Below are 25,804 nucleotides of genomic sequence, written 5' to 3'. Positions count from 1 at the left end.
TAGTTTTCAGGTGTAGAATTACTTGCCTACAGTAGATACTTATATTGATTATACTTGAAATACTATTTGAGTGGACATTACGAGTTGAATCACATAATACCCAATCCCACCCAACAATGCCTATGTCTCTTACTTCTACTATAAAAGCTAGAAGTTAAAAACTCTATTTTCCTAGCAATTAGGAATGGTTATATAACACTATTATACCCAACAAGACATTAGTGGTAGCCTGCTGGGAAGAAGGAATTCTGGGAAATCTTTTATGATTCTGATTTTTTTTAAAAAGGGCAAACTGGCCTTCTACTTACTTTCTTCCAGCTTGGAACACAGATATCATTCCAGAAGGGGCAACAAACTGGCTTGTGACCAAGGCCAGCAAAAAGGCCAAGAGAATCAGAGTTTTTAAGAACTGGCCATGATATCATTAAGCTACAACATCCGTCCAAACTATCCACCATTGGACTTGTGGTCATGTCATAAAATCAAACCCACGCCTTTTTAATTTTTTGTTAAAATAATTGAGAAATTCAATTTTAAAAATACACTTTTTTTATTGTAAGTCCCCTTTCTTATTTCAAGAATATCTTCTAAAAACAAATATTTTTAAACATTCATTCAATTGACTAAGTGTCAGAGGATTAAGTGACCTCTTGTATTTTGTATGTATTATTATTGTTATCATTTTAAGAATTTTTATTTGACTAGAATAAATTTGATTCCTTTTTCCAAAAACATGCCCATGGGTGGTGACATGTTTTGGAGTCGTGGGGCATCCAGTATGTCTGTGTTTCATATTTGCCCATGAAGGGGGACTGTGCTGGGATTCTAAGGTCATTTTCCTTTTCGCTCAAGTTTCTGTTTTCTAGTTTCCCATATTACAGATGGTGTTAGTCTCATTCTTTTCCCTCTGTACACAATATCTTCATCTCTTGGGAACCTTACAAGATTTTCTCTTCATTTTGGAATTCAGACTAACACTAGATCGTGTCTAGTATTGGGCTCTTTTTAAAACAATCCTGACTGGAACTTGGCAAGCTTCTTTCATCTGAAAATTCTAGATGTTTTTCAGTTCAGGAAAATTTCCTTCTGTTATTTCCTTGATTATTGCTTCTCTTCCATCTGTACGTATCCATCCTTCTGTAAATATTATATGCATAGTGGATCTTCTCCTTTTCAGTTGTTTTGTTCCTGCGAGTGCTTCTGTCATGCAGTTCATCATTATCCTTGGAGTTGCTGATTTTCTGTGCATGTCTAAGTATTTATAATTTCCTTTTAAATACTCATTTTTTTTCTTTTGGGGGGAGGGGTCAGCTTTGCTAAGGTGTAATTTCTGTACAATAAAATTCACCAATTTTAAGTGTGCAATTTGAAGAATTTTGACAAAGGTGTACATCATGTAACTATCACCACAATCACCATGTGGAATTTTTACATCACTCCCAAGTTCTCTCACGCCCTTTGCAGTCCATCCTCTCCCCCCAGTCTAGCCACACCACGTACCTGCCTTCTATCACTATAGTTTTGCCTTTTTTAGAATTTCATATAAATGGAAATATTCAGTAGGTGGTCTTTAGTTTAATGCTTTTGAGATTCAACTATGTTGTTGATTCCCAGGATAGTTCATTCCTTTTAATGGTTGAGTGAAATTCCTCTGTATGGCTGAACCATACATAATGTGTTTAATCATAAAAAAATTTAAGCCACTCTAAATTAAGTTTTCTGTTATACGATGACAAATATATCCCTAATGAATTATTATTAACCCAATATACTCCTTTCATTCTGGAACATGTATATGAAAATATTTATACTTTTTATGCAAATGGAAAATGATTGTTTTAGTGTCTTGATTTATAATATTTGAGTATATGGCTTTGATATTACTTAAAATGTTGAAGGCTACTTTCAGAGATGAAGTTCTCCAAAGCCTCAATTTCCCATCCTCTAAATACTATTTAAAAATTATTTTTACCATTTTTAAATTTGTATCTTAGTTTTTACCATAAATAAGCCTACTAATGTTTCAAATAGTTTCATTGAAAACATTTTACCCATAAGCATAATAATATAAAGATCTAGGGTCTTAAATAAGTATTGATTTTTGACCTATGGCAGCCACATACATGAACTAATATATTTTTTGTAAAGTACATTCTTTCATCTTACACTCTCATTATTCTATCAAGAACCTACTTGTATTGTCACTATGAGAAAAGATTGTTAGATGCAAAATTCATCATAAATGTGCTGCATTTTATGTTGGTACTGTCATATGTTGTCTTGATTTTTACAATAGTTTATCATATAGTAATGATCCTAATATTGCTAAAACTTTATCAATTGGGCATTTTTATATTATGGATAAGTTAAAACACTCATTTGAGAGTCTTGATAGTTGGTAGAGGAGAAATAAATTGAGACACTAACTGGAGAAGCAATGTTAGATATTACAATAATATGGAGACAGAAAAATTAAATGAAGTATTACTTTGCACAAGAGGTAGTCAGTTTATGGAACTCATTACTCTAAGATATAATTGATAGATTAAAATGTTTACATAAATGCATACTTTAGTTGATGTAGAGCTAACATTAGAATTTGAAATACAAGGACATGCTTTCGAACAATTAGTGCTTCTCAGAAGCAGAGCAGGGGTGCAGCTGGAGAAATGAGAGCCTCACTCTTAGAAGAGATCCAGATAGGCTGGGTAACACTGTCAGGGACATTGTGAAGAAGTTTCCAGCAGTGGGTGACTTTCATATTACCTTCACATCTATAAATCCATGATTAGCAGCCCCACTGCATGTTCACAGTTTTCCTTCCAAAGAGATATAATAGTTAAATAAAAACTTTACCCACTTATCAATTCTTGTATTCATTCAATAATAAACAAATATTTACTGAGTATCTACTATGTGCCAGATATAACCAAGATAGATGTGTGTTCTCCTGCATCTCTGTGTTTTCATTTCTCTCCCCATGACTTCCTCTCAAGTCCCTGTTGGGGAAAATAGCTTTAGAATTAGACAGATCTTGGTCTTTATTTAAACATCACCACTTACTAGCTTTATAACCTCGAACTAGCCCCTTAACTCCTTTGAGTCTCAGTTACATTATCTGTGAAACAGAAGTAATAATAACACCACCACTTAGTGTTATTGATAAATTAAAAAAATGTAATGTTGGCAAATTGCCTAGCTCAATACTTGGCACATAGGATGTAGGCAATAAATGTTTGTCTCCTCCCTTTTTCTCTCTCCTCATAGAAACATGGGAGACTTCACCCAGTCCCACCAGTTTCATTCAAAACTACCTGCTTCACATGCCCCCGTTGTAAATCTCTTACAGAATATTACAACACAAATGACTCTTCATTTCAACACACTCTTCATTCATGAAGATATGGCCCATCTTAGAAGACGGAAAACCAAGATGCAGTCAAACAATACATTAATAGGAATCTTTGCAGAATTACCCACCTTATAACGATGAGGTATGCAAAATAGGTAGGAATGAAATAAAGGTTTGAAAAGTGTGTAAAAAGGAATAATAGATGGTCCTTGAGCGCAAATGGAATAGAAAAGTCTGAGACTAAAGGAAGGAAGAACATAGAAAATAAGAGACTGAGCGCGTGACACTGAAGAGCCCTGCGCATTTCATCCAGGACAGTTAAGAGTCCCCAGTGTGTCTAACTTCCAGCTCCCTAATTACAGTCTGATAGCCAGTTCTGGATGTTATTTTATATTTACCAGGTTGAGGCATTTCCACGCTTGCCTTTGGAATACCATTCGGGATTGTAGTATCTAAATGAATTTGTGCCACACATACTCAGTTGAAAGATACTACAAACACAAAATAGTTGAGTGAAGTGGAAACTAAAGGTGAACCTGCAGATGTTTCAATGTGGCTTTTATTAATTCAAGTCAGTACTTGCCAGTCAAGTACTAGCTAGAGCTCTGGCACATGAATAAACTGCATTCATCTGTGAAGTTGTTGACAGCCTGGGTGCTTACAAACAGTGGTGCTTGCCCTGTTATTTCTGCTATTAGAGAGGACGGACCATTGTAACCGGAATCTCTGTAGGTCAGGGACCCTACACACTGATTTAAGAATCAAGTCTCAGAGTGGGATGGCTCCATAATTCTGCTATAATCCACACAAAAGTTTCATTTCAGATACCAACGAGCCTTGAAAATCTGCAGGACATCAAAATAAACTCAAGGATAAATCTAGGATTTCTATATACTACCTAGAGAAATTCCAGGAGGCTCTTGCTCCCTCACAGGGTAAGAATCTGCCTGTCATGCCGGGACTCAGCTCCTGCTCCCCAATCATGAATGCAGGATATGGTGAGGCCAAAAAGGAACACCCACGGAGCCATAGATAGAACACCCACTATATTCTCACTGGGTTGGAGATACAGTTATATCAGTGGCTAATTGGCTAACTGGTTACAGCTGATGGCCATCAAGTCACAGCTGATGGCCATTTACTACCCAAGCCAGCACCTTTCCACGTGAGGCCAAGAGCCTGGAAACTGCTCTCTGGGACTCTGTCTCCACATTGCCTAAGTATGGAATTGCACACATCTAAAAGTTCATTTTGTTTGCTATTGATACAGCCACTTCTAGCTCTCTTATGGTTATGTTTGCATGGCATATCTTTCTCCCATCATTTTCCTTTCAACTTATCTGTGACTTTCAGTCTAAAATCTGTCTCTTTTAAAGGGCATATACATGAACCTTATTATTTTATCAGTATGACAATCTTTGACTTTTGATTTGAGTGTTTAGACCATTCACCTGTAATGTAATTATTAAGTGGTCGGAGTTACATTTGTCATATTGCTGTTTGTTTTTTATATCTCTCTTTCATTGTTCTTTTGTGCCCCCTTCACTGACTTCTTTTTGTAAATGCTTGTAATGTAACAATACCAGGTCTAGTTTTTTAAAAATTCTTTCTTTTTCTAGGATTGTTAAGAAAACAACCCAGTTGGTTTTGCATGATAAATAGGGCCACATTTGCTATTTTTCTTAGTGAAATTATCTTTTCCATCTTTCTCCACTTCTTGTTGTCTGCCCTGCCTCGCTCCTGCTTGAAGAAGTAGGTAAAGAATTATTTGACATCTGCACTATAGAGAATTCCAGTATGGTATGTGCTTACAAACAGTATGGTATATATGTATAGTGGTTATTAAATTAGAGAGAATATTGGAGGGGGTAATCTGCCTAGCTATTGTCAACTCCAGAGTAAGGGAGACACTTTGATGGCTATTACCCTTTTAATATTACCTGTAAGAATAATTAAGTAATGTAATGTTATTTTTTTAAGTGCAAGGTACCATATTCTCTGACTTCAAGTATGTCAAAATAGAAATATGCAAACAAGTAAACATGTATGCCCAGAGAAAAGACAATATAATGTCATCTATTTCTGATGCTGGTGTAATGACAGTTTTTAAATTATTTATTTGTGTTGTTCAAATTTTCTACTATGTGTGTACATTCCCTTTTATCTTAAATGAATTTTTGTCTTATTAAAAAAATTGATATCTGTTTTAAAACAATTCAAATAATATAATTCTTCTACAGAAGAAAAGAGAAATCGCCTCCAATCTTCTTAATTAATAACCACTTTTGTTTGGTGAATATTCTTCTTGATGTCTGCCAATGATTATCACATTAATTTGTATAATTAGAGTAAACAAAGGCATTACAAAGGATAAGAAAAACATGGTGTCTATGCTCTAGCCTTAACAAATAATAAATATTGATGTATACAATTTGTTTTCCAGTGAAAATATCCAGATTCTTTCTAGTAACTCCACTGCCTTCTCCTCCTGGGCCAAGGTTGAAGTGGGAGAGGAACTACTTATCTCACACTAAGAGAGAAGACGGGACATTGGGACATGTCCTGCCACAAATTCGCTACAGGACTTTATAAATAACCTCTTCACAACTCAGTCTGTTTCTTCTGTAAAAATACCTTCCTCACTCACCCTACAGCATAGTTTGAGGAAGAAATATTTTACAAGATGAACATATGTCATTACAACTATAATTTTTCTGTATTTTCTTCTAGACTTATATATTAAATATATTTCTTTAAACTATAGATTGAATAAATAAAATAACCTTTTTTTACTTAGTATTTTTTGTTGTTGTTTCACACTATGTGATCCTATCTATTATTATACGGCGGATAATTTATTATTAAACCATCTCATTAGGAGAAGATACGTACTAATATGGATTCTGTGGGTTTTGTCTCAAGTTTGCAAAAGACTAAATTGTGTACAGGAAACACCACAGACAGACTTAATTTGCCTTTTATTTCTTCCTTTTAGAGCATCAAAGTGAAAACCTACTAAAGAGCTAAAAAAACAGTTGGAACTTTGAAATAAATACTAATCTTGACTAAAATTCGTGTACTTAAAATCAAGGCAATCACATTATTCTTTGAAAGAGTCATTTTTTAAATTTAACATATAAGACAGGATGCTCATTTACCTTGACGTAAATACACAGCTGATGCACAAGACAGAATTATACAAAAATACCAAACCCCTGACCTCAAATCAGTGCACAGGATGCCCCACACACAGGACATTCAAAACACTCTTTTGGTCTCTCAGCTATTTCTAATTATATCAGCTTAAATGACTGTTACCTGATAACAGATTTCTTTTTAAAAATGGGCTTAAATTAGGTACCTAATAAATTACTAGTCAACAAAGTTATGCTTCTTTGTTCTTGAATGTGATCAAAACATTTCCTTTTAATGAGTTTGTCCAATAAAAATCTTGTAGAAATGCAAATACCCTTAGCTATTTATGAGTTTACCCTGAAATGAATAAAAAAATAAGCAATGCAATATACTTTATGTTAGATCATGCAGAAAAGTTTATTGGCGTGAATATGATACAAGTCTCAGGGCAGTAGTTATTATGTACAATACTTTGTTTAATAAAGTGGATACAATTCTTTACACTGCCCACTAACAACTTTACAACCTCCCAGTAGTAATACACGGTGCACCATTCTCCCTCACAGCAATGATTCCTGATAAGGAATGCAGAGCGCGGGCGTCTCAGAAATTAAACACTGAGAATTGGAATGTCCTGTGTGAAATGGTTCTAGTGTGAAGAAGGCCTGAACTGTTGCTCTTTCAAATTATTGTTTTCACTTGAGCCCAAAGTGTGTGACACTCCAGGAAACTAGCCCTGGTTAACAGACAGGTAAGAATACACTTTTCCTCTTATTTAATCAGCAATTTACTGGTGAAAAGTATGTATGTTAGTATTGTGGGCAGGTACAATATGGTCTCAGGGAGCTTACAGTACTTTTAGGAGAAACAATGTATACATCAAAGGAAAATAACTTCATCTCCTAACCCCACCCCTTTTTTTCTTTCTCTCAGTGCAAGTTGCCTTAGGGGAATAACAGCAAAATTGCCACCTGGCACTGGACTTGTAGGCTGTGATCTCTCAGAAAGCCACAATTACGTTCTATGTGGTGGATCCCTTCCGCTTGGCTACTCTGGGTAGGAAAGAAAAAATTATGTCACACGCTTTTTCCCATCCAATCTCTCTTCTCCTCCAAAGGGTGTGGGGACAGGGAATCTCAACAGGGCTTGTTCAAGAGGACATCTGGCTTTTGTTCTGTTTCATCTGGAAAATTTCTTTTAAAAATTTAGTCCCCAATCTATGTGCATAGATCAAACGGAAATAAAAGATTAAATACCGAGTCTCAGTTTGTTGCCGAAATGCTCCTAAAATTCCAGACTCAGTCTTTTTTTCATAAAGACGTGACTTGAAATATGGTAAAATCAAGCATAATCATAGTTATGAGTGTCACTGGTCCCCAGTTGATGGCCGTGATTGTCATGGTGTGTCAGATAATTAAAGGATTTCTGAGCCACCAGTCAAGGTCTTGTGGGGGGCACAGGCTTAGAATGGCCTTGGCAATGAAGCCCCAGATCAAAACAAAACATCCCCACGGTGCAGCTGAGAAGAAACCACCTGGGAGACAGAGGCAGAGAGATCCTGCACCTGGGCTCTGGCTTCTGCTGCCATTCCTTGTGGCATTCAAGTTCTCTAGCCTGCGGTGAGAGGAAAATGCAAGAAGTGTCATGTAAAGTTCGGAACTCATTAGCCACAGGTGAAGTTTTGATATGTTTTTAAAAAGAAAAAAACAAAAGCTGATCTCATAGCAGGGAGTCCAGCACTCAAAGTGGCAACTCAGCCCTGCATACTGTTTGGTATTTAGGTAAAAAGGCAGCAAGGTGTGCTCGTGTACGTGTCTGAAGTGGAGGGACTGATGCTGATGTAGTGAATTCAGGAGTTAAACTCAGGACCTCTGTAGGGCCAGAAGGATCCATTCTCATCAGTTAAGAACCAGATCTCCCGGGTGCCAGCTGTTGTAGGCGACAATGGAGCGGAGGCGTAAGAGCCTGCATGCTCCTTTAGCATCCTGCTGGTCCCCATGTGGTACAGTTGCTGATAGTATCCCGTGATGGTTTGTCTCTTAAAGATGTTAAAAAATTCTCTTAAACATGTTCCCTCTGAAGTACATTGTATTTTGTCCCTCCTACATTATACCATGTCATCCCTTTAGAGTGGCACAGAAGATCCAAGGAGTGAAATCCTGTATAAATGATCAATTCACTGAAGCCGGTATTCACGCAGAGAGCACATGTTTTAGACAGATTTTTCTTCAGTAATGTTCTCGAAAATCTCCGTTGGGAGAGAAGACTAATGGAGGGGAACTTGAGACGTGTTGAAAGTAAACAAGAGGTGCATAGGACATTATTTTTTTAAAAATTGATTTGCCAGAAGCCTCCTTATTTGAACAATTCTGTGACTGCAATCTGGCACATCAGCCATATTTGGGGCCAGGGTCTTCCCTCGTTTGCTCAGTGTTTTGCAAAACAAGACAGTTAATTCACACAGAGCAGATTACAACATGTTGGACAAATTTTTTCCTGTATGAAAGAACACTGCACGACCCTAGTGGGGCAGCCATTCACACCATGTAGGCTGTGGCCTGTGGGGGATGCTGACAGAATACAGCCAGAGCTTCTCACAGCCTTGGCTACAACTCAGTCTTACTCAAGCACTATGCAGCCAACGTTTGCTTTTATTTGTTTTCCAAGGGAGCGTTGACATATGTTGGTTTTACAAAAGTAAAAGAGGATCTATCTGTATATATCTATATGCATTTGTAGGTAAAATTATTATGGTTGAGCAGGCATCAAATTTTGTAAAAATACCTACCTCCCCAAGCCTCATTTCAAGAACACTTATGCCATAGAAAACATTCAAAGTTTCAATTCTCCATCAATCTAGTGCTTAGAAAAAATAATTGAACAAATTGGATTAATGGAATCACTGAAGTTCAAATTGAATCACAGAAGTTAAAAATATATACAAAGAATGACCTTTCCCAATATTGCTCCCTGGATTCTGGATTCTAGAGAAAGTGTAGCAGCTTCTTTGTGGTTGTATAGATTTGATTTTTCACTGTGTATCAACCTTTATATATTCTTGCTTCCAACTCCTTCCTACTCCTGCAAGTTTATATCATTTTATTAATGTTAAGGGAAAGTTATAATTTTAGAAATTAAAACTGAAGAACAAAGAACTATGTAGCATTTTGTCTACTGGACTTGAGATCAGCATTTTAAGCATCACTTGAAATATAATTATATTGTGTGTGTTTGCATATGTATATGTACATGTTTTATATATCTATCATCCATCTATCATCTTTCATCTATTGAACTATCAATCTATCATCTATATCTATCTTCTCTTTCTCTCACTAGCTATCATTGTCATATAATCTCAGTAATGTGCTGAAGGCAGCTTATACTGGTTCATAAGAGCTGACAGAGAAATGCTCAGAAATTCTGCAAGCTGCTTAGGGTTATGTTAGTAGCTTGAAAATGGCCATGGCGAGACTATTTAGGGCATGAAAATTGGAAAATAATGCAAATCAGGCATTTTTTTTTCCTCTTGGAGAGGTATTTGTCAAATAATTTACCAATATACCATTATAGGTTTGGTCAGGAAAGGGATTTCATACATAGTTCAGTTCACAGGAGAAGCAATATCAATTTCAAAAAAAAATAACCAAAGTTTAAAAAAAGAAAGCATTTGGTAATTTATTTTAGCCAATAAGTTCTTAGTCTTAAATTTCACCTACTTTTCTTATTAAATATTTTAAAATAAAACGATAGGGTTTAGTATATTTCTTAATAATAGACTTTTAAAATATTTGTACAAAGATAACTTGGGACATCTGTGGCCTTATATTTTTTTAATCAAAGACTCTTCCTTTATGTTTTTTAGATAGTTGCAATATTATATGCTAAGTTAAATGTTAATGAAAATGAAAACATAGTCAAAAGTGGACAAATTAAATTTTTCTTTTTGGTGTAGCTTTTCTGTATTTACTTTTTGTAAACTCTGTCATTGGGTATTACTGAGGTATTTAATGTTAAATTTGTATCCGTGTGTGTGAGTCTGTGTATTTATACACACAAACACGTACACACACAGATGCCCACATTAACCTGAACAAATTATAATACTATATGATACCTAGTGAAGTAAATATTCTACTTAAAAGCCAGGAATGACATGTGTTAAAAATTGTGCCAGTCTTACAAGTACCTACTTGATCTGGCCAAACAGTTCTTCCTCTCTTTTCTAAAAAGTTCACAATGCCATCATTTTTCTTGTTCCCCTTTGTGTTAACATGTATTTAGCTTACACGTGCACACTCCTAGTTCAGTGATGGCTTTGCCTCATAGTCACAGAGGCTGAGTGTGAACTGAACTTTATCTGTTGATTTATTTCTAAGGATGTGCTGAGATTGGAGTGGAGCTGCTGAGCAGGCTGTGCCCTGGAATTGTGTGACATGGTAACTCAGAATAAGAGAGGCCAGAGTAGTTGGGCAAAGGAAAAACAGGTGGAAAGAATGATTTCTGAGCCTGGAGATAGATAGATAGTGGGAATGAAGAAAATTCCCAAAGTAGACATTCCTCAACAAGACGAGCCAGCAGGAGGATAGCAAATCTCTGGAAAGACTGCTTTTCTTCTAGCTACTGATGATCTCAGCACTCCCCAGGCGTATGGCTTTGACCATCAGGATCTTAGACGAAGATGTGGAGAGCCATGAGGCAGGCTGACTCTGAGTCCTCAGATAATTCCTTGGAAATTAGTTCTAAAAAATTAAATCCAGGGCATTTAATTTCTTCATTGAGTTGCTGCTTTTTGAGAAAAACAACCCAGGACTTTCTGGATAGCTACAGGTTCTGGTCTTGTGATGGTCAGTCAGGTGGAGAGATGGAGTGGTTGAGGAAGCATCAGCAAATGTCACAGCAGTAGTTCACACACGCAGCTACTATACATTCATTCCTGGTTATTTTCCGAAGAAATGGAGCAACCTAGGAGCTTATGCTACAGTACAGTCCAATGCACCATAACGACGACTTCGAGAACAAAGAAGCATATACAAAGTTGTAATATCCTTCTGCTGGTGCGAGGTTTCAAACCTGAAATTCTTTAAAATACATTTCTGGAGTTCTATTTAAATATTGATATGCCACACTCAAAAAGCAGTGGCTTCTTAGTAAAATACAATACTGAAATGGAATATTGCCTTTTCATAGAAATAAGAAACGTATTTGGAAAATTACATAACTGTAAAAAATGAAAATAAACATACTCTCACAGCTTGAGGGTTTGAATGAACCATGTACCAAAGAGTTGAGAAAACTCCTACTTTCGGTTACATCCAAAGTCCTCTGACGTTCATTCAAAAGTTGCCTAGCAAAGATGACTTATGCATTTCAGTGGCACTTATCTACGCTGCCATGTTCCATTCAGAAACCATTTTAGTATATGCCACCCACAATGTGGCTTTTTATAACACATCACTGTTATGACACACAAAATTGCTCTAAGTGTTTTTTCAGTATAAAAGAATTTTGAGTTTTAGAGCTCAATATCAAAATCAAGCATGTTCCATAAAAACTTCAATTAATCCATTCAGTGCACTTGCTTTTATCATAAATAAGTCTATCTTAATTTTCCATCATAGATAGAATTTCAGCTCAATTGCACTATTTTCCAAACACTATGGAAAGAAAACCTTCCAAGTACTGAATTGAACACAAAGATACTGAATGTATTCTCTGTGATTTAATTCTATTTTCAGTCCAGGTTATATATAGATTCTACCCGGGAAATTTTTCTCATTTGAATTGGGGGAAATGATCTTTTTAAAGTAATTCCTTTCTTAGCATTTACAAATGTTGATTGTCATGCTGAATGAGTATATTCATCAAGAATCAACTGAAAAAGTTAATTTATATTGTTTTGAAAGTAAATGTCTCAATGACCATAAAAATATTTTTATGCATTCCTTAAATACTTTGAATGGTGATTTAATACATACACATATTTGTACAGGTTATTCTTCATCTTCAAAACACTTTGTAATTTTTCTTAAGTACTCAACAAAAATGAGTAATTATTTAAAAATATTTTTCATCATTTTATAAAATATATATGGTATTATTTTTGGATCTTGCTTGATCTGTCATTTTCCTAGTGATTAACCCTGATGGATTATATAAATTTATGTGACTATGTCTTGAATTATATTTATAAATTTCTTGTCACATAGTTGAGGCAAACCTGAGGATAGATCATTTAATAATTTTTTTTCTTTTAAAAAGTATTTCATTTCTCCATTTTCTTCTTTAGTGGTCTTTTGAAGAATCCAATCTGTTGAGAGAATATCAAATATAACACAATTAATTATTTGAATTTAAATAATAAATACTAATCTCCTTAAATAAAATTTAATTTAATAATATGTTAGCAATTCTGAACATACAAATAATTAACATAATGGAGATTTTTTTTCGTTGACTTATTAAGTAATATTGAATGTCAAGAAATGACATTTATCAAATTGCTATTTCATTTTTAACCTTTCATTGGTTAAATATAACACGTCTCCTAGTAAAAACTGGTATATGTAGTAAATTAACTAAAAGATTCTGGGAAAATATTTGGGGGACGTACAAAATGCAGTTAGCTAGCACTGTCTCTATTTTGCCATGGTCCTTTTTTTTAGGTATGTAGCAGAGAAATTTCCAACAAATAATTTATGGCCATACATTGAGGTCATTAGAGTTGATGAGAAATACAGTAGGTACACTGTGGCTTGGGGAAATTTCTGAGTTGTCTGGTTTAACTTTAAATGTGTCAGAGCATATGTCTATATAGGCTTGGCATGAAGAGCCTCTTGAAAACAACCTGCATCATTTGGATATAAAAATGAAGTCATGGAAAATGTGAAAATTTTCACTTGGGGTGACTGTGTGTATTTTTCATTATGCTTTGTGATTTTGGACATCATAAAAATTACAAGTGTTTTATTTATTTATTTTATACTATACAGAATGACAAAAATAAGCATAAGGACTGGAAGGGACCTTTGTAAAAATATAATTGAAAATAGGTATTTTAAAAAAAGGAAATCAAGGGTCCCAAAGAAATGTTTTCTTAAATCTATGTGTGTGTGTGTGTGTGTGTGTGTATTTTTTTATTTCAGAGTGGATTATAATAGTTCAAACAAAAACAATGAGTTAATTCTTTGAAAGTGCAGTAACTTCATATCATTTTAATCATAAAATTATGGTAAATTATGCAAGGCAATTATATATTTTTAAAAATAATTACTGAACAATTAAGGGCTTAACGAGGGTAAATGGTAAAAAATGTGCAGTTTTAAATTAGAGAAGTTTTACTCAGGGCTTATGTTTTCCACTATGCCGAAGCCAGAAGCCAGATGATGGGAGATGAGGTAAAGGTGACAACAGGACAGGTGAACATGAAAAAAAACATTAATTTGTCTTCTTTAAAATGCCAGCTCTTCTAAATGTCTCAGGCCTTTTCCTTTGAACCAAAAATAAACGTTCTGGATTCACAAACCATTAAGCCCCTTAACTTGTGCCTGCATGTCCTGAGTTGAAAATAAATCAGACAAGGCTTTCACAGAAGCAGGTGGTGGTGAATTATAAAACGTTTCTCTTTCCTGCTCCACCAGTTCTTGAACTTTTATCCTTTCTCTTCCAAATCTTTTTGCTTTTTTTCAACCTTCCTCTGCTTTCACATATTAAATGCATTACTTTAAAACTCAGCTTCTGTTCTCTAAACTTTCCCACTCAACTAATTCTATTAATATAGGGTTTTTAGTGGAAGTTGTATGATTAGGTGGATACTAGGAGAATATAGTTTATAGCTTCAAACTGGATGGAGCCAATACCAGCCAAAATTTGAAACAAGTTTGTTTTCAGCTCCCAGCCTTTCCTTGTACTTTTCTCTTTCCTTCTTTTTCTTTCCCTATTTATTTAATTATCTTATTTATGTCCCCTTTGTCAAAACCTTATGACAAAGGATCCAATTAGATAATCCCTGGCAGAAAGTACATGCTTAATAACTATAATACGGAATAAATGTTGAATGAATACATTTATACTAACATATAAAAGACTGAAAAATTTCCCATCCACACCTCCCCAAGGATATGCATATTGAATGGGGAACAAAGTTTTAGGATTAGTAAGTAAATCATCAATGGTGGAACTTCAGGCATAAGTATGAGATTAAGTTAAGTGAGAAGAATGTTCTGCTTTCTCAGGGTTCCTCTGTGGGCCGAGTCTCATTCGACTCTACTGTGGAAAAGCTTAAAACAGTTCCTGGCTTATAGTAAGCACTCATTAAGTGCTAGTTCACTTCCCTTCTACTATGGAATCACAGTTCTGATAGCTGGAACTAACTGTACCTGTTGGTCAGGACACTCCAAAAGTTGTTAAATGACCTTCCCTTGGGCTTAAAAAGAAGATCTAAGAAGCCATCAGAATGTATCAACAAAATATTTGCTGGATGTGTTTATTTTTGCATTAATGCTTTTTCAGACTGATGACAAAAAAACAGGTGGATGAAACGTATTTAAAGGGAGGTATGCTGCCAGAGAGAACCTATGCAAATATCAGCTTTAGCTTTCTTCTTCTTTTGTCAGTGGCGTCCTAAAACTATAGGGGCAAGTACAGTTGTCAGAATAGAAGACCACACTGAAAGAAATCACGACTAAAACGCTCTCTCTATTAGAGGTGCATGTAATGGGAGATACTGCAATCTGTATTTCAAGCAAAACCTTGACACCACTAAGCCAGGCCTCGGGTACCACAATGTGGCAAAGCCAGGTATTACAGACAGAACAGTAGGAGGAAGAGCTGGGAATCTGAGATGGTAGAGAGCTCTGTTTTGGAGACTTTGCTGGACAAAAGCCATGGACTCTATTTACTGACCTAACCACCACTGACTTACATCTTTAACGTGCTCTGATCATCTTCTCTGAGAGTAATCCCCCCAAAGGGGAAGTTAGTCATAAGAGAGTCAGAAAGGATCAGAAAAGTTGGTGTTTGGTGGGAGAGAAATTTGTTACTTAAACTATTTGATTAAAAGAGAATTCTGTTGCTCAGGTATTAGGAAAATGAATATGTAGCCACAATCTGTATTTTTAACATAGTTTAGCTATTTAACAAAACAATAGGTAAAAGATAGGGTGATATTATGCTAGAATAAATACCAATTTGACGTTTAACTGGAAAACATTAAATTCAACTTTTCTATGTGATTTTATTCTCCATTAAATTTATCCTAAAAGCTATCATCTTGGTTCTGCTTAATTTAAAAAGGACACAGTTAAGAGTTTACAAAATCTTGCATACCTCAGTTTAAGCAAACATCTGTGTAAATATATGGATTTACCAGACAGAAAGTAGATGGTTACTCAATTTTACAAGAGGATTTGAAATAGGAGTCTGTAAAACTATAAGAGTCCCCTTTCATGAATTAATTAATAAAACCATCATCTCTCACTCAGGCACAAAACCATTGCATAAAATGTGGTACATTTGTTTATACATTAAAGAAGTATTTGATGTTTACAATACATAGAAATATATAATTAGGATAAGGCTTATTTTAACCATGATTCTATTGCTTATATATTATAGGAATTTATTCTTTTCTTTTCCTATAAGGGAGAGCTTACATTCTTCTCTGATTATATTTAATTTAAAATTTCCAGTGTTATAGACCTAATATAAAGGTCTCTTAAAATCCCAACCTCTAGAGAGATCCTCCATGGTTTTAGGATATATTAATTTTTCTTATAAAAATGGGATCAAGTTGTGGCACAATGTTCGAGAAACACATTTTTCTTTTTTCTTTGGTCTTGGTCATCATTTCAATGGTTTTCATTGCTGTATGATACTATATTCCACAGTATGGATACATAAAAATTTAATTTACCATTTGCTGTTGATAATTGAAATTGAAAGTCAAGGGAACTTTGGTGCTTACCTTCCACAGTGCTAAGATGAGCAGCATTAACAGCAATAATCCAGCAAAAGCACTCAACAAAATAACCCATAATGGCACTCTGCCTGGTAGCCCATCTTTGGATATTTGAATAGCAAGCTGAAAATTATTAAACAGGACTGTTAACATTGGTAAACACCTATTAGAACTTCCAGTGCTTCGGGTTCTTACAGGCTAAAATTTTCTATCATAAAGTGTTCTTAATCTCATTACAGGGAAAACATTGAGTTGACATTTGAAAATGCCCTTCATCTATTCTAAATCTCTAACCATGTCAAATTTATTACTACCCCCCAAATTATAATCTTTTCCTTAAGAAATTTATACATAAAGAGTAAACTGTCTATGAATCACAATGCTCAATGGTAGAGTGGAATTTAACTCAGGGGGAACCAAAAGTGTTGTATGTTTTAAAGATTTATTAATAGACTTTAGTGCATTATTATAATAAGATAAGTTTAGACTAGAATGTCATCAGAGGTTGACAAAAAAACCTGAGTAGACCTTCTTATTTTAATTCGAATTCTACTGTGTTTTATTTTTTTGTTTACAAATCGAGGTATAATTTTTATATAATAAAATACATACATCTCAAGTGTGCAGATAAATGAATTTTTGCAAATACATTCACCCTAATGTGCTTTTTACTACACCCCACTGTATCGTCCAGTTGCCTTACTCTAGTCAGAATCTACACGGTGCATTAGGTCTTTAACTGAATTTTGAAGTGGACAGCTTTGAGTGTTCTAGCTACTCAAGCTCTCTCAGTGTGACACCCAAACCTCAATGAAACTTGTCTGCTTTGTGTCCCATCCCTTAGGTTTCTGAGAAAAAAAATGATTTAGCATAGATATCCATGACTAATAATAGATCAAATTTCTGTATTTGCCTTTAGCAGGAAATGTCACAATTCCTTCCTTAACCTAGACAGAAGATTAAGGGTAAAAAATGGAAACCAACAAGGGAGATATTTGCATATGTTGAATACTGATTCAAACCCCTCAAATGGCTCATAGTAGGTCACTGCTGATACATGTGAACACAGAGCTGCCAAGAGTATCAGACTTTTTAAGACAGACTTCAAACACAACTAAAAGAACTCCCTGAACTTACAGATACAGAAACTGAAGTCTGGATGGGATCAGTGACTTCTGTAAGATTAAATAATTAAGGAATGATCACTGAGTAATTTTAACAATTTAGGTATAATTCTTCCTTAGGATAAAATGTAGAACAAATAGTAACATGGGGAATTTTAAGCTAACGTTTAGGGGAAGTAAAGCTAATTACAAAAATTATAACAAAATATATTTAGGAGCTAATGTACTCTTTTCCAGTATAATATATATTCATATGTTTTGGTGTTTACTGGTGAAAGTTTGGCTTCTCTATGTGTGGAACAACTTTGCATTTATCAGGCTAAGTTCTCTTCATAAAGTAAGTAATAATTATATGTATATATTCTAAGTATTATATGCTTATATTCTTTAATAGTGAATGTTTATTAGAGGTCATTGGCATTATAATTATTTGAAATGAGTAATACTTGGAAATAAGAGGTTTTGAAATAACATCTGAATGTTAGGTAGCTTCCAAATAGAATTTTATGACTCATAACATCCACATGGGGTATTTAAGCTTTTCCATGATAAGAGGGGAAAGTGTGCTGAAGCACCCTTATGTATAACAAGTATTTTGGCTTTATTTTATAACAGCACAAGAGGAAAAAACTCAAACCATTTTATTTTCACCAAGGACTCAAGTATGAATTTGTATTAGGGAATAACACTTCATTTTTATTTTAAATTTTCCACTGACTAAATGAAGAAAACTTTAAAAATTTTACATGTATTCCTGTATAATATAAAGACACTTTCTGTACAGGAGTTGTTTTTCAAATCTGCTCTTCAGATGTCAAGTACATTTTAAAATGTCAGTTTTAAAGGAGGAAAATTACAAATGCATTATTTGTTATCAAGGTGAAAGTAAAAACATCAATTTACTGTGAAAGTTAGAAGCAATGAAGTCAAACATGGCATGTTAACTGTAAATATCACGGTTTTCCTCAGTTTCTTACAAAGAAGGATGAGACTGAAATCACATTTCAGGCTAATCAAGTATAATTTGAAGCAGAAAGTGTCTGTCACTAACTGAGCAGCACGAGTCACTGCTTTAGGGGCTGTAAGCAATTATACAACATTATATCACAAAATTCAGAGTGAAGTGTGCAATGTTTTCAAAACTTAGAGTTGCACTTACCTGTCTTTTTTGATTGCCAGTACTTAAAACCAGTGATGTATTTTCACTATGAAGCTCTGCCTTTACAGTGAGATTTAAGCTGGAAAAACGTGCCTGAAAAGCAAACGGGATTTATTTTCAATATATTAAGTTGATCACAGTGAGAGCTAGTCATGTTTGAGTAGTGCAATTTTTAAAAGTAAGATTATCCTGAGATTAAAAACACTGGTTTTGTTAACGTTCAAATGGAACTGCTGGTATCAAATTATGACTGTATACCCATCCTCCCTCTCTGCACTTAAAGACTCATTTAGATCCTTGATACAGAGTGGAAAATTTTTCTAAATAATTTCTATTGAGATTTATCCTTAGCAAAAACAAACCTCAAACCCTGCCCACATTTCGTGTAACCAGGTATGAAATAGCTACACTCTGATAATGAGGTTTATATAGGAGTTTGTTTAGGCTTAAACATGAAATTGTCAATATGCAATGATTTGTGACTTATGAAAATAGCGACTTAATATGATCAAATCTAAAAATGGAAATTTTGTATAATTTTACCAATTATTTCTAAGAGAGAAACAAATAATACAAAGTACAATGGATTAAGTTCTGAAATTGTTTGTTGTCAGATGAATTTGACATTATTAGAGGTTAAAAATTGTCCTCCTATATATATATGAATGTATGCATCTATATAGATACAGCTATAGATGGATAGATAGATAAACAGATAGTGTGACCTAATATAATGAGTCCATAATATGTATGTTAGCTCTACTCTTTGTCTGTGGTGTCAAGGTTTGTCTCCCTGTAATTCTTAGTCCCTTAACTGAGCTCTAAAGTATTAAGACAAGTGCAAACTTTGACATTATACAGGTGCTTATCTCTTGCAGTGCAAAGAAAAAGGATGAGATTGGAGAAAAGCATATACTATCTGAAAGGAGACCTTGAAGATAACTTAGTAACAGAGAAGGAAAGTGAGAGACACATAGCTGGTTAAGTGGAGCTGGGGCTTGGAACACATTCTTTTACACATTGTTCTTTGTTTTTTGTTTTTTTAAGGAGGGCGCAGCTCACAGTGGCCCATGAGGGGATCAAACTGGCAACCTTGGTATTATTAGCACCAGGCTCTAACCAACTGAGCTAACCGGCCACCCAGAAACAAATTCTTTCAGACTTCCAATCTTGTGTTATTTCTGCAGAAGTACTCTGCTTTGCATATACTAAGGATCGAACAAACATTTGTTAATATATCAATAATTTCAGAGAACAGGGCAATCACTTACTTTTATAAAAGTTGGTTTCCATAAGATAAGTGAAACATTCACTTGGCTCACATCAGAAGGAGTCAGATTACACGTGATGGTAGCAAATTTACATGTACTGCAGTCCTGTATAAATGTCCAGAGGTATATATTAGTATTGTTGACATTTGATAAGAGATGGTATATTAAAATGTTCTAGAAGACAGTTATTTTTAGGTCAACATTGAGTTTATTCACTTAGAAAGCAAGAGTTCAAATTAGTACTTGTCTTGGTTATCAGTATTTACCAGAATTGTGTCTCGTTTGAGATCTTTAGATTTGAATCTAATCGGTTTCTTCTCAGAGTTGATACCAAGAGGATCCTGAAGACTACTGGGTCTGCAGTTTGCATTCTAAGAAATGAAAATATTACTTTTATCAGACAATGCCAAATGTCAGAGGGAAGAACAATTTGGTACAATAACATGAAGACTCTGTGAATGACAGTCATTGACATAGAACAAAGATCCATCTTTGTAAGTGTGCACTATGGAAGCAGCTATGCTGCACCAGCCATACACACCTACCTCCAGATAATAATGACTGTTATGGAGCCACTTTTGAATTGTAACAGATAGCAGTGAGCTTATGCTTGTAGAACTATTACACAGTGATAAACATATTTGTTTATTATTTTCATTAAATAAGTTTGTAAATTGCCATAATACAGACAGCAAAAAATTAAAACCCTATTGAGGAAAAAAAGGGTTAGCATTTGTTATTCAATATGATGGCTTATATGATGATTTATGAAACAAGAAAACAGAAGGATTTTCATCTGTTTTTATATATTCATCCAGGGTTATTTCTGGAGTCTCTGAACACCAAAGGTAAGGCACTTAGTCTGTGTGGAAGGAAGATGTAGGTAAGCAGCCCTATAGATGTTAAAATGTCACGTTTATAAGATAGTTGCTTCTGGATTGTTTCTCCAGACTTAATCTAATAAATTTTTGCTTCTTCAGGACTCTCTACATCCTTGATAAACGGTAATAAGGATAAAGATTCATAAGTAGTAAGAAAAGTATAATTTTATTCTTTCCAGATTCTCACAAACCTGATTTTTTGATTACAGGGAAATGCCTGAGGTTTGTTTTTTCCTTGCTGTTTGAAAAATATTTAGCTCTTACAAGCCAACTACTGTTGCTATTTCTTGATTTCTGAGAATACTTAAAAAAAAAGTCTCTAAAAAGAAGACTTATTGTGATTTTCTATGTTTTAGAGACTGAACCATAACAATTAACTACCATATATACAGGTACAAAGGGGGTGCGATATTGCTATTGTTTGTAATTTATTGCTGTTGCGATAAGTGAGTAAATAGTGTTGTACTGTTTTATGTGCAAGCTCTGTGTGCTTAGGTACAATTAAGAAGTCTCTTTCTAGAGTTATTTGATCATCTCAAACAAATTAAAGGTGTAACAAACATTTCAGGCATACGCAAAAAATTAGTTACCAAAAATCCTCTCTAATGGATTGAATAGTGACCTCCAGGTCCTAACACCAAGAGGGTCATTGTGGGTACAATTAAATTAAGGATCTCAAGATGATACCATTCTGGATTTAGGGTGGACTCTAAATCCACTGATGACTGTGCTTATAAGACAGAAAAGGAGAAGACACAGAAACAAGGAAGACAGCACGTGAAGACACAGGCAGAGATTAGAGTTATTCTGCCACAAACTAAGGAATTCCAAGGGTTGACAGCTGCTGCCAGACACTAGGAGAAGAGAGGCAAGCCTCCAGAGGGACCCAACATTGTCAACCTTGATTTCAGTATTGTGGACTCCAGAACTGTGAGAAAATAAATTTCTGTTGTTTTAAGCCACCCAGTTTGGAGTAACTTGTTACCACAGCAGCGGTAGGGAACTAATATATCTACTGAATAATGAGCGGACGTTATTATTATTATTTAAATTTTTTTCTAAATGCCTCTCCATGTTACTTTGGTAAAGCTCTTTATCACAAGTGGCATGCTGAACAGAAGGCTTTAAATTCAAACTGAGAAAGAGAACAGAGATGACATAATTCCAGGGCACCACGACTTACATCAGAAGATGACCATTCACTTGGGTACAGCACTGGGTAACCATCTGACGTCAAGTTGGGGAATGAAATTGACAGCTTAAGTTCTGGCATTGGAAAATGTCCACTTTTTCTAATCTATGGGAAGAAAAATAAAAATATAATCCTTTCTTTCTCTTTCAACAGCATCCTTTCTGTCTTATGTAGGGCCTCAATTCTTAACTGATGATTTGGTTGAGTAATATTTTGAATCCCCAAAACAAATGCAGATGGTTTATGACACTGAGCAAAGACTTGGTATAATTAAAGGAGCAAAAAATAGGGATGTTTAATGGTCAGTGATCATGTGTATCAGCCCCAATCATATATTGGTCGTTTATTCCCGCACTCCCAAAATAGGACTGAGATTCAAGGAAAATCAGAACTAAAATTTTTTTCTTTGTTAATTTACCATGTTCATCATCCTCTCCAAATCCCAGTCTTTTGGGAGGTGGAAAGGAGGGAGGACATTTACCTGACCCACTCAGAACAGGTAAGCATATTTTTGTTTGCCGCAACCCACTTTGCTATAATTCCCTAAGCCCACAAACCGTTTCTCACCCTGGCTTGATGGTATATGCCACCACTGTACAGGCACACCAGACCTCCATCTGCTTCTCTTTACAGTCCTATCCCCAGCTATGGTTATTGTATCACTGGTCATTATTAATTCAGTCCAATAAGAGTCAGGGTGATGCTCATCTCAATCCCCATCTGTTTTTATCCACTAACGTAATATTCCCACTCAATAGCACATCATGCCACCCAAGGTGAGTCTTTCCTGATATTTAGTCAAAAATCATGTGTTCTGTAATTAACATTTATTTTTTTCTGATTAAAAACAATGTTCCTTATAGAAACATTGGAAAACATTGAAAGAGAAAATAAATTTCCTAGAATTTCACTACATTGTCAATATTTTAATGCACAAATAACATTATTTGCATATATGCATATGTTATAAAATTTGTATTATAAAGCACAAAACTTGGTGTCCCATTTGTAAAATTGTTTATGCCATGGCATTTTCTTATAAATGTAGAGATTTGTAATATGACTTAAATAACCACTTACTAACAACAACAACAACAACAGCAGCAGCAGTATGTATTATTGGCTGTGTTCCAGACACTGCTAATTTTCTTGCTTGCATTATTGCCTTTAAACAGCCCTATGAGGTACATTCTCTTATTATCCCTGTTCTATCAGTGAGACAACAAGGTTAGAATGAGAACAAAGAACTTCCAGGGTCACAGAGTTGGTAAATAGCAGAATTAGGTTTTTTGGGTTTTTTCCCCCTCAAATGGGCCCTCTGAACTATCAGAATAGCTATCTTACCATTGAATAACCATATGACAATTTATTTAAGTAATTTCACGTTGTTAAGCATTTGAATAGTGCCCAGGTTTTAATTTTTAAACTACTATAAATAACATTGTTAAGACTACCTCTGATCATAAATCTTTGTGTCATCAATAATTTCCTTGGTAAATTTCTAGCAGTAAAGTTACTGGGTATAACCTAAAAAAAAAAAGTTCATCTTTTAAAAAATTGCATTACTCCAATTTTAGGTCTTACCCCAGTAAACTAATCAGAAACACAAAAGATTTATACTCAGGGGTATTCTTAACAATGTTATTTATTTCAACATTATTTATAATAGTTTGGGAGTACCTGTTTCAAGTCTGGACTCTAATAAGTGACAATATATGAAGATCTATAACATTCAACGTATCTTTCTTTTTTCCTTCCTTTCTTCCTTCCCTCCCCGCCCCTCCCCTTTGTTCTCCTTTCCCTTCCCTTTCCTTGTTTCCTTATTTTCTTGTGTTTTTGAAATTCCCTCTAATCCAGGAAACCAAATGGGGCTAGAAAAACCTGGTAGTCTGAATTCCAAAAATTTATCCCAGTGGTCGAGTGATTAGCATTTATACTAATTGCTAGGGTACAGCTTGTCATAGGAATTTCAGCAAAAGGCACAAATGAAAACAATGAAATGCAGCTTCAGAGTATACATGTATTTTACTTTGTAAGAGAATTTCCTTTTTCATTGTTGGCAGTCTTCAAAGAGATTGAGACCATCTTCACTATAATAATGTAGCATTATTTCATACTTTTGAATATGCGTATATATTTAAATGCATCATTTGAATGGGATCCTCTTTCACTTAAGTAATATTTACTTGAGTCTGTGTCTATAAGTAGGCGTCACCTAAAATGAAAGTCGGGCTCAACTCCATGGTTGTTTGCGATAGTGGATAGGAAAAGATTGCTATGAACGATTCCAAAAGAACAATGTTGTAATAAAAAACAGTACTTAAGGAGATAGTAGTGGGAACATAAGTTATAGTATAATACATATAAAAGGTAGCGATGAGCAGATTAAGAGACACATTTATTTGTTGAGTAAACAAAAATATTAGAAAGACAATTTTAAATAATCAATTTCTGAAATATTCATAATTATTTTTAAAAAGTGCTTTTCTTAGTCATACTGAAAAAATAATGTAAATAAAGTCTACAGGTTTATAGGTAGTATCTATTTGGTTCCATCGTTTATTTTTTTTTTAGGAAATCATTTTCATTGTGTCTTATTATCAGGAAATTAGAAAGCTAGAGCTTTAAAATTGCTTCAAATGTCATTTTTACTTTAAATAAAATTATTTTAAAACAGTGAAATTGTAAAGAAAAATATGCTGGAATATAAAGACTAACTGTTGAAGCAATATAGTTCTATGTGTCTGTTAATATTTTTATTTAATTTATAAATTTACAAGTAACTCCTTACAATACTAATTTAGAGGTAATTTCTTACCAAGTAGAAGACATTAATTTCATTTCCAATGTCCTCGGTAGAATTAATCAATTCAGGGACCGTCTCATTGGCCGCAACTAAAATATGGTATTCACTCGCAGAGCTTAAAAGAATTAATCAGAAGAAGAAAAATAAACCACAACAAAATTTAACTTTTATTTGCCTTTGTTCTTTTTCTTTCTTCCTATTAGGTAACCCCAGAAAAAAATCACTATAGAGATTTGAAATAAGAGGCAAATTCTTGTACGCTGAAACCTAAAATTAAACCATTGAGGAATGTGAGAAGCATTATATAATTTAGATCAATAGTCACTAATTCTTATGTGGCCTTAAAATGCTAAAATATGTATAACTTTTTAAAATAAAAGTTCATTGTACCAAGTGAAAAGTTTCTAAGAATTCACTAATACCACTTACATTTAGTGAATAGCCAGCTAAAATTTGGTATTTATAGTAGTGCTGAACTAAATGAATTTCAAAAAATTGTTACCTTTCCACTGTTTCAAGTTCTATATTTACTGCTAAACTTAAAAATTCAATCTTTTCCTTATGACTTCTTCATGATCTTTGGATGAACTTGATAGAATGAAACATAATATAAGCAAATTTTTTAAGGTGCATGTCAGTTAAGAGAAGAAAATAAAAAAAAAAAATTGCCAAAATTTGATTTTAAATAAATTAAAAATTCTTGGGAAAAGTCAGTACACCAAGAGAATTGGATACAGCAAAATAGAAAATAGCCAATAATAGAATTTAAAGGCTAAGAACTATAAGCAAACTCTGTATGTATATCCTATAATCCTCTCATTTTTGTGGTCTGGTATAAATAAAAGGAAAGTCCATATATAATAAATTAATAACATGACAAGACTTTTAGACCACACTTGACACTGATTCTTATACTTTTTATCTAC

General features: G+C 34.3%; 1 protein-coding gene across 1 annotated transcript in view; it reads right to left on the bottom strand.

The window, feature by feature from the left end:
- Positions 1 to 12,708: 12,708 nt before the first annotated feature.
- The window catches only part of ITGA1 (integrin subunit alpha 1), a 152,340-nt gene continuing 139,244 nt past the window's right edge, over positions 12,709 to 25,804 (bottom strand). The window contains exons 23-29 of the mRNA XM_019736210.3: positions 24,891 to 24,993; positions 22,064 to 22,177; positions 20,266 to 20,370; positions 20,000 to 20,104; positions 18,729 to 18,821; positions 16,452 to 16,568; positions 12,709 to 12,797 (exon numbers count right to left, since the gene is read on the bottom strand). Coding sequence (XP_019591769.3) covers positions 12,753 to 12,797; positions 16,452 to 16,568; positions 18,729 to 18,821; positions 20,000 to 20,104; positions 20,266 to 20,370; positions 22,064 to 22,177; positions 24,891 to 24,993 — 682 coding nt within the window. The 3' untranslated portion in view covers positions 12,709 to 12,752. The remainder of the gene's footprint in view (positions 12,798 to 16,451; positions 16,569 to 18,728; positions 18,822 to 19,999; positions 20,105 to 20,265; positions 20,371 to 22,063; positions 22,178 to 24,890; positions 24,994 to 25,804) is intronic.

The sequence above is a fragment of the Rhinolophus sinicus genome, chromosome 3, assembly GCF_057876585.1.
Source record: "Rhinolophus sinicus isolate RSI-liver-muscle chromosome 3, RSI-T2T, whole genome shotgun sequence".
In the NCBI taxonomy this organism is placed as follows: Eukaryota; Metazoa; Chordata; class Mammalia; order Chiroptera; family Rhinolophidae; genus Rhinolophus; species Rhinolophus sinicus.
Note: the sequence above shows the minus strand (reverse complement) of the source record. Positions and strands in the feature narration are given on the sequence as shown.